General features: G+C 36.7%; 1 protein-coding gene across 1 annotated transcript; it reads right to left on the minus strand.

The window, feature by feature from the left end:
* Nucleotides 1–3,835: 3,835 nt before the first annotated feature.
* Nucleotides 3,836–8,029, minus strand: LOC140827585 (AT-hook motif nuclear-localized protein 10-like). The gene is made up of 6 exons (XM_073190311.1): nt 7,899–8,029; nt 6,977–7,628; nt 6,075–6,127; nt 4,903–5,034; nt 4,559–4,720; nt 3,836–4,098 (listed from the first exon to the last, which is right to left on the minus strand). Exons 2-6 carry the CDS (start codon nt 7,455–7,457, stop codon nt 3,859–3,861), a joined length of 1,068 nt encoding a protein of 355 aa, XP_073046412.1. The 5' UTR covers nt 7,458–7,628; nt 7,899–8,029; the 3' UTR covers nt 3,836–3,858.
* Between the last annotated feature and the right edge of the window lie 2,085 nt (nt 8,030–10,114).

Here is a 10,114-nt window from a genome sequence, read left to right on the forward strand (position 1 = left end):
CGTTGCAAATTTTCGGTCTCATGCGGTTAGAAATCAATCTCAATATAATATCTTGTAGTTGCTACACAAAATCGTAACCATAGCTCGGATACCACTTGAAAGGGGATCGGTTACGGTGACCGGAAGCGCAACGGAAGCTCAAAAAATCTCGATTTTTGTTCAAAAATTTCGGCCACCATGATATCTTGTGCAACAAATACAACAAACACCAAAATGTCATACATAGGGTGTTTTAGAAGATATTACCTATCAACCTCTTGAGGTTGATGATGGCTCCAACTTTGTTGTTAAGCAACAAAGCTCTTGAATGGCATGAAGATCTACAAGCTCTCCAAGATCTTGAATCTTTCCTTCAAATTAGGCCCACCACCAACTAGCTAGAACCCTTCATATTTTGCACTAAAAAATATGAAGATTTTTCAAAGAGAAGTGTATATTTTCTCCTCAACAATTGAAGAAGAAAAATGAGAGAAAAATGGAGAGAAAAGCCTTGTAATTTCGGCCAAGGTGTGTACAATGGGGGGAAAGGGAGACTAGTCTTGGTTGTGGGAAAAGGTGTTCCAAAAAAGTTGCATGCCTTGCCTTGAAAACTCAAAAAGTAGTCTCCCAACCTTTCACCTCCCATGCATGCATGTTATATGGTTTTTATCAAAATAAAAACCATGGACTAAATTTAATCATCTCAAACATATTTGAGACTAATTAAACATTACTTGAATTTACCTAAGTCCCACTAGTTAAATAATTAATTTAAATTGAGCTCTACAAGACTCAATAAAATTTAATTAATTCAACACTTGAATTAATTTAATTATTTGGACTCTACTAGGTCCACTAGTGTTTAATTAATTCAACACTTGAATTAATTTAATTTAGTCCATAATAATGTTTATGAAAATCACAATTTTCAAATACATTATTCATTTGGCCAAATTTTAATTTAGGAACACTTCCATAAATTAAAATTTACATTTCTCTCATAGAAGTCATACTTCTATTTTTCTTTACACTTATAAACTCATTTATAAGTCGTTCAACACATTGAACTATTTTCTCCTTTATAGAAGTCATACTTCTAATTTTCTTTATGCTTATAAACTCCTTTATAAGCCGTTCAACACATTGAACTATTTTACTTCTCAACGGGATCTAGAAAGCTAGCACTTGTGTGGCCCTCAATGGTTCATTGATACAACTAGCCGTGGGTTCACATCTCCATGTGATTCGGACTAAACATGTCCTTATATGAGCATACCCCAATTGCTCCATTCTTACTTATCAACTCCTTGATAACAAGAACGTCAGAACTCAAGTCTGATAGTACCCAACCAATCATGTTAAACGCCTAGCAGCATCGCTTACATGATTCCCTAGGTATCAAATGATAGTGCCTGCAAGAACCATTCAATTATGGTTAGCGTACAGTACGGTCCCTTCAACTCATATATCCCGACCGATTCGACAACTATTGGTTTATCCAGAGTTGTCAATGAATCGATACTATGTGTCATGTCGTAGTTGCATCGATGGTGTAATCTATGAAACACCTTTCATAATTACAACCATACTCTGGCCAGAGATTTCGATCTACATACACATGATAACACATAGGATATCCATACCCGAAGGTAAGCGGTGAATCCCCGACTACAATGCATCGACTCCTATGTGTTTCGACAGAACACCCAACCTTGCCACCTAATGACCCCATGAGAGTCGGTAAACAAGTCAAAGTGTAATTCTAGCACATAGAGTCTCAATGTTGTCCCGGGTCATAAGGACTAATTCTGTACAACCATAAACTAGGACATTTCCACTCGATAAGTGAGAACCACTTGGAAAGTCTTTTATGGAGGGTTGTTCAGTGCACTCTACAAGGAGCACCTATCTGCATGCTCGGACATCACAATGTCCCCTACCAATGAAACATGGTACTCACATCGCAGATACTAGTCTCTAACTCGAGCGGCCTATATCCTTCTTAGTGGCGGCTGAATCGACTAGGAACCGTTTAGAATATACAGTATTACAAATATGAGTTTCATGATACTCATCATATGAGCATCTCATATTCTTTCTACTATTTGTATATTCAAGGGCTTTATCTATGCAACTAGCATGGGTATACAGATAAATATTTGCCAAAATAATAATTTCAAATATTATTAAAATAAAGATTGCTTATACATAGAGTTTCATTGTGAACACTCGGCCAACACTTGGCTCGACGGGCACCTACTCTAACAGCCGGAGGGACCAATCACGAGGGTTCGACTAAAGAGATTCAAGGAGGCACTACAAGGAGTCATGAGCAAGCCTGAAGGGGTCGTGATGCATGGGAGTACGTTTGGAGGCCAACGGAATATCATTCAAGCATTGATGGAGCAGACCGAGTCTGGACGGACCTGCACACGGACCTGCACACGGGGTCCGTGTCCTGTACTTCATGAGATGAGTTATTCCAGTAGCTCCACGGACCTGAAGACGGACCCAGGCACGGGGTCCGTGTCCTATGTATTTGGCGAAGACAGTGCCTACACGGACCCGTACACGGAGGTGAGCACGGGGGCCGTTTCCCTTGTTTCCGATTGAAGATTATTTACAGTATGTACACGGACCCGGACACGGAGGTCTGCACGGGGTCCGTGTCTAGTGTTTTCTGCGCGATTTTATTTCCTTCTTTAGAGTTTTACTTTGTTAGGAAACTAGATTCTAGTAATCCTTTTTGATATGTAAACATCTTGGACGAAATTTTAACACACAATACACATATTATTTTGAGTTTATCAAACTTGTGAGAATTTTCTCTCAACTTTTCAAGGCTTTAGCTTTGTTAAATCAAATCAAACTTATCAAAGTTTATAACTTTGTGGCGTTTGTCGATCGTGCTTGTGCGGATTGTCGTAGGCGTCTCCTTCGAAGGTTCGTATCAAATTTCGATTGTTATCCTCGTGATTATTTGTTGCTAAACTTTTATAGTTTAGAGGTGAATAACACATCAATTACTTGATTCAAAAGATCGGGACAACACACGAATCTTATTATCGTAATTAAATAGAGGGTGCGATTGCGTTTTAATCGTGTTTGCTATTTATTCGTGTCAAGATTCACATCATTCGTGCTATATCGCAACTGTTTAAAAACTTCTCAACAGCTCAAAACATCAGGGCATTTCTGGTCGCCACAAAATGCACTACTCGATTCGTATGCTACCCAAACCCTTGGATCCAGTAACTTCACTCTCTTTTACTTCGTCGTCACCCAACATCATAATTTCCATGTACCATATGTAGAGGAAGATACACATTTAGGAAATTTTGTTTGTGCGGGCATTGTCGTCTTTCGTGGTTGTGTTGAAACATCGGGTGGAATCAAATTACCTCCAATCTAAAAGGGTTCCAAGATTCAAACTTGGGACAGCCGAGAATCCAATACAAGGCTTACTGATTTGACCTTTTTTTTCATTCAAAAGTGCCTACTCTAGGCCGACCACGGAACCCATGTGTTTAAACATGAATGTGATGGATGTGATTACCAAAGCGTCGATAGCACAAGAATAACACAAGAATAACGAAACACAGCAGCTAAGTGATAAGGTGATGAAATTGGTAGGGAGATGAGTGCCCAGGAACATAAAGGTGGCATTAACTACAACTGCCTTGAAAAAAACTAGTGTATCAAATGATTAAGTGCCCAGGTCCACTTCATGCATGCCCATAAATTATAGTGCAAAGCAGCCTGCGGTCCTTAATCAGACAATGAAACTACAGAGATCACTTCTACTTCTACCATAAGTTAGCTTCTAAGTGGATTATTTTCAAATATTCATACGACCGGGAAAAGATTGTGCCAACAAGATCATTTCCATGGCATGCTGGAAATGCCATGGAGGTTATTATTAATATTACAGCCTCCTGAGCTCAGATTGAGAGGACTTGCAGGCCCACCAGAGGATTCGCTGAGAGTTCCTCGAGATGGTGAGCTGTTGGCACCCGAAGCACCACCCAAGTTAGCTTTTGGCAGAGCAAATAAAGACTCCATGTGGTTTGCAGATTTCAGTTCCTTTCGACCATCTGCGAGAAAACTTCCAACTATTACCTGTAACAAGCAAAAAAATCATTTCATATAATGGAACACCGTAATCACTTTTATTTATATGTAATGTGCACTCATAACTCGAATTACAGTCAAAACATATATTGACAGCAAAAAAACTCTAGAACAACTAGTTTCCTTGGTCCAGAATCATTAATATAATTTGGGTTAGGAAGGCCCTATGATGAGCCCAGCGAAATAACTAAATTAGGCTAAACTGTGATCTGCCCTCACAGATGCACATTATATGGTAAATAAATTCGAAGATATGTTCTCCTGCCTTGCAGTCCGATATTTTAAATAAAAAACACCGGTCAAATGATAGTTGATCTCTCAATTTTCCTTCCAAAATAATTAGTCTGAGGCTGTTATATGTGTAGACACTGATACCAACCATGGGATACACATATTTATGTTCCAGAAATCAAGACCTGGAACAGTTTTCTTCATCCATTTAACTAACCTGCACAGGGGAAGCGGCAATAAGCAAACCAGCCACACAACCACCTAAAACCCTTCCATCAGATCCAGATAACGTTACACTTAATCCACCAATTCTGCTTTTTTGGCCAGAGATTTCTGACAGCAAAAATGAGCCAGAGAGGGACAAGATATCAAATCGCCCCTGCACAATGGGAACAAATTATAACAAGAAAAACAGGGACAAATTAAAAAGAGAAATTTAGTTCTGATATCCTAGTCCAATTGTGGACCTCTTGGAATTTGTCACGCTAATGAGTCAGGCTTCTAGAAATTTGAATAAGCTTCGTATGCCAGCAATGGTAATATAGATCTAAAACAATAAACCTGATAAGTTGCAGTTCCACCAGATGTTGCAGCTCGATGGAGTGTAACGTCTGATATAACACCACTGCAAGATAGGATGCAAACAGCCCTTGGAACATTCTGAGAAAATGCCATTATTTTTGAAGATACATCCTGAAATATCATTTGCTGATTTTTAGTTATACGAGAAATACAATCTCCAACTTGTAATTTGTATCTGAATTCCTGTGAAACGCACATGTCAAGATCTTTCTCGTACAAAAAAACTCGAACTAGGGTGAACCCATTCTTTCTGGGAAAGGATGGATGCGGGAACAATCCAAGTAAAGTGCAAATAATCAATGGTAAAATATGTACCATAAACCGATCCAAGTAAATTGCAGACAGTTCTGATGGTAAAAGTGTGCCATAAACACACAAATGAAGTATTGAAGTGGTGCAATACATGAAGTTGTGAAACCGATAAAGTACATACTGCTCTTCAAGATGAGTTAATAAAACCAGTATGCATTGAGCAAAGAGGAAAGCTACAAGGTATTGTGAAATTTTAGGTGAAAAGAAGCCATAGATCCTCATGCATTGCATAACCATCAACAACAGAAGAACAAGTATAAGGGAACGGATAATGTTAAACGGATACATCAAAATGGATTATGAACCAATTCAGTTAGGTCATTCGTGTGAGACTACATGGAAGATTTAAAAGTATTTGTCCTTCAAGATCATGATGCCAAAAGAAACATAGCTGGCGATAAACTACTTCAAATTTTCACCAAGTAACATGTTGTGATAATAGAGTGTAATTAGGACCTCAGGACTTTGTTGAAACCCTAACTGCCAAAGAAATAAATTAGACCAATTCATCATAAGATTTGAAATACCAACTTAAAAAAATCTTATTGTGTGTCTTTGAGGCAAGCTCCCATAAATGATTAATTTTGCTTAACTATACCGTTTTCCCGGTTAGTGAGAGTAGAAGTCCCTGAGAAGGAATATACACTACAGATGTGCATATTTCCACTGGAATCAGAATAATAATTCTTATAGAAAATGTGATAGGGGCGCCATGAATATTGGTTTAACTCCATGTTCTTTGGCAGTAATGAAATATAGATGGATAAACCCAACATAAAAGCACAATGAATAGTATTTATTGATTTAACAGAAATTAATGCAAGTATTAAAATGCCAACCTCTCCAGCCATTACATTGATAACATGAGGTACAAATCCTATACCAGTCGAACCTGCAGGCATAACTTTATGTCAGAATTTATTGGTGTGGCATTCCTCAGAAATTCAGAATGATGATGCAACAGTGTTCATACTGAAAAGGTGCCACAGCTTAAATTTTAAGACAATATGAATGAAGTTCGGAAACTCGGAAACAAACACAATAATTGAATATAAAACATATGGTTGAAGCAAAACGACAAGGAATAGAAATTATACACTGTTTTCAATCTGAATGTTATAAATATAAATAGTCAATCAAAAGATTGGATAAGCATGAGTAACTCGCAACAAAATAGACACTACACCAAAAAAAAACCTTAAATGGATAACATTGATGGTGAAAAGAGGAAATATTTGAAATTATGTGTAATAACTATGAAACAGTTTATGTGGCAATAATATCATATATATTCAAAAGAAAGTGAGGATACAAAAGAACAGAGTAATGCTAGTAATATTACATTTACCAGAACCTGAAGTGGGTCAGATCCAAATGCCACAAAGATCCACCACACTCGTGTATGTTACTAAGTTCCAGCACTCTTATAATATTATTTGCTTACCAATTTTGCTATGTAATCCATTCAATAAAATAGTACTGCGTCATACCACCAACTTGCATTACAATAATCTTCGATTCCAGCACCAACAGATACTACCGTCTACAATACATTTTTATGGAGTACGTACTATATTAACAACATAAAATAAAACCAGAAAGTAAGAAAACAAAACCTAATATAATAAAAGTGCACGAGAGATGAGGTACAAGCTAACTTTTAGCAATCAGATCCAAACCGAATCATCCATACGAAACAAATATTCCATATTCCCAATATGGCAAATATTAATTTTTTTACCCAAAGCTTCGGCCCGTCGCTTCTTGTTTTTTGAACCAGGAGGTCTGCCTCTGGTCTTCTTGGACGTGGGAGAAGCCGATCCACCCAGTGGTACTAGCTGGGAATCCTGCTGCAGCATCGATGGAGGCGCCGCCTGTGGAGAGAAAGTCTGTGACTGTTGCATCGCGACATCAATGGGTTGCTGTCCAGAACCCACGCCGCCATCAACCCCATACTTCCTGGGCCTCCCTCTCTTGCGTTTCTGCTCACTGGCAGCCGAGTTCATCACGTGCTTCGTGGCGCCGGAAGAGATAGACTGGAACGGCGGCGGAGGCGAATCCATTGGCCTGTACGTGGCGGTCATGCCTTCGGTTGCATAGCCCATGCGCATGTCATGATCCAGCTGTGGCTGTGAAGTCACCGAGGCCTGCACCGGGCCCGAATACAAAGTGGAAGCTCCGGTGAACTGCTCACGGTTTGCCATCGCGGTTGTTTCAGACATTCTGCCAGATTCCAGAAACACCCTTGGAGATTTGTGCAAATTACTCGAGGACCACCGAAAATAGCAACAAAAAAAAAGGCAGATCTTTCGCAGCAGCAGCACGAGCTTCAATTAAGAGTTAAGCCCTAAACCCAGACATTTCCAAACTGCTTCAATTCGAGCGACACTCAACTGAAGCGCGCTCATGCAGTAAAAAAATCGTTAATTTTCATTATGCTGAAGAATTAATAACTAACATAATGTTCGAAAAAATAGAAATAAAATCAATGTCGAAACGAGAAATACAGTGAAGAAGCAAGCTGAACCAGCTGTAAAAGATTTTACATAAGCAGCAAGTCCTCATTTTTCTGATTATTTTAATCTTCACGAAATAGTATTGATAAAAAATTACATGAAAAATAAAAAACAACGAAAATCTTAGAAAAATCATAAGAATCTTACCAATAAATTGGGGGAATTTGGTTCAGCTGCGGAGAATTAAGAGGATCAAACGAGAGAAATATACCGAATTTTAGGGATTATGAACATAGATGGAAAATTAGGTTTTGCGTTGAAATCTACCGGTAAAATAAATTTAGTGGCCATCGTAAAAAAAAAAAAAAAAAAAAAATATATATATATATATATATATATATATATATATATATATATATATAGATTTGATTTGATTCCTGTGTGTGCACAATAGCGTGGGTGCCAGCTCAAATTTTAATTTTTTTAAAAAAGGTAAAATTTTAATATAGCTTTTTTGAGGTGAATCGGCCAGGCAATCTCTTTTCTCATCACAAAACCCAACGTAGCATTCGAGGCCAGAACTCCGCCAACCTCTAGTCTGGCCGACCCACCACCGCGGTCCTCAAAATTGAATTTGAATTGCGTTTTTTGCTGAATATGTATTCTCTCCATTGTATTTATAAATTTTCAATGAATGAATTCGACTTTGCAAGCTATGAAAAAATAATAATGGATGCGCACTTTTTTGGACATAGGAAAGTCGAATTCTGACCTAGGAAAATTATACAGTAATTCTGACATAGGAAACTTTTTTGTTTTGATATATGGATGCGCACTTGTTTATCCTAACTGACTCAACCTCGGTGCAAACTTTTTTGGAAAAAATTTACGTGAGACGGTCTCACAAGTTGTATTTGTGAGACATATCTCTATTTGTGTCATCCATGAAAATGAATTACTTTTTATGCTAAGAGTATTACTTTTTATTGTGAATATCTGTAGGGTTGACCCGTCTCACAGATAAAGATTCGTGAGACCGTCTCACAAAAGACCTACTCTAGTTTTTTATATTGTTCAATGTTAAGTCGTTGCATTTTAATTGGTTACAATTCTAATATTTTGTTAATACGAGATTCTAATGATGTTTCTCATTTTTCTTATGATATAGGGATGTTGGAATGGGATGCTACCGGAATTTATAACTTTCGTTTTTTGCTTACATAGAAGAAACCAAAATTTGAAAATTCAATGCTATCAGAGTATCATCTCAATTTTTTGTTTTCAATCATATGAAACTTGGAGAATGTACAGCTTGTTAAGTTTAAAAAACTTTAAGTTTTGGCTATGACAAAAACAACATGGAACAATTTCAGGTCCAGTTATCTCTTTCAAGTAATCACAGGACTCCAATCGTTAGACATATCAGACAGCTCATTGTTTTATCAGAAGCTAAAGCTCCAGGCAACATAAGAAGATCATCTCTTGAATCTGTTTCTAAACACAATTGTAACGTCTGAAAAATCAATCTACATCAACCGCATGCATGCAAAATTATTTTAGTTACTTAATTGTTTTTAAATGCTATCATGATATTTATTATATGATTAAATGTATGATTGCATTAATTAATGACAATATGACATGATTACTGAAATTAAGGATTTTACCGAATATTCGATAATAGGCAGGGAAAAAGATATCGTGGACAACCAAGACAAGAATATATATTTTTATTTAATTGATGACAAGGCTTCCTAATATGGTTTAAAAATGATTTAATTTTCCTAAAAACGTTGGAGTTCAAATTATTTTATGAGTCGAGCTTTTTTCCGAGAAGTCGGTTTTAGGCAAACAAAGAGTTTTAAAAAAATCAAAAATATTATTTTATGGAAAATAATTTTATAAAATTTTATGTTTTAATTAAATAAATATTATTGGGCCCAATTTAATTAAATTAAGTATGCCCAATTATCCTTAAACTTGCAAGCCCAAAACTAAAGTTCATTAATATGTTAATTAAATTATAAATAAGTGTCATAGGTCTTCAAAACGCCACAATTCATATCCATCAGCTGAAACGCCTGCCTTAATTTCTTAGTGCTTAAAAAGTATTAGAATTTTTTTTAAAAAAACTTAGCTTAATTCGGCCGATCAGCGATAATACATGAAAGTATTTTATTAAAATATTTTGCCCATTATAAAACATCAACCAACTAGTATTTAAAATCATTTAAAATCAAGTGAAACATTCATAAAATAAAATCGTCACATGTTTTACCAAACCTAAAATGCAATAAACGTGAAAATTATTATCCTCTCAAAAACCACTCAAAAGCATAAATAAATAGTCTGAAAAATCTTTAACGTAAATCATAAACGTGAATCATAAATGCGAAAAAGTAGAAGTGCTGGTCCTCGGGTTG

The sequence above is a fragment of the Primulina eburnea genome, chromosome 3, assembly GCF_022965805.1.
Source record: "Primulina eburnea isolate SZY01 chromosome 3, ASM2296580v1, whole genome shotgun sequence".
Taxonomy (NCBI): Eukaryota; Viridiplantae; Streptophyta; class Magnoliopsida; order Lamiales; family Gesneriaceae; genus Primulina; species Primulina eburnea.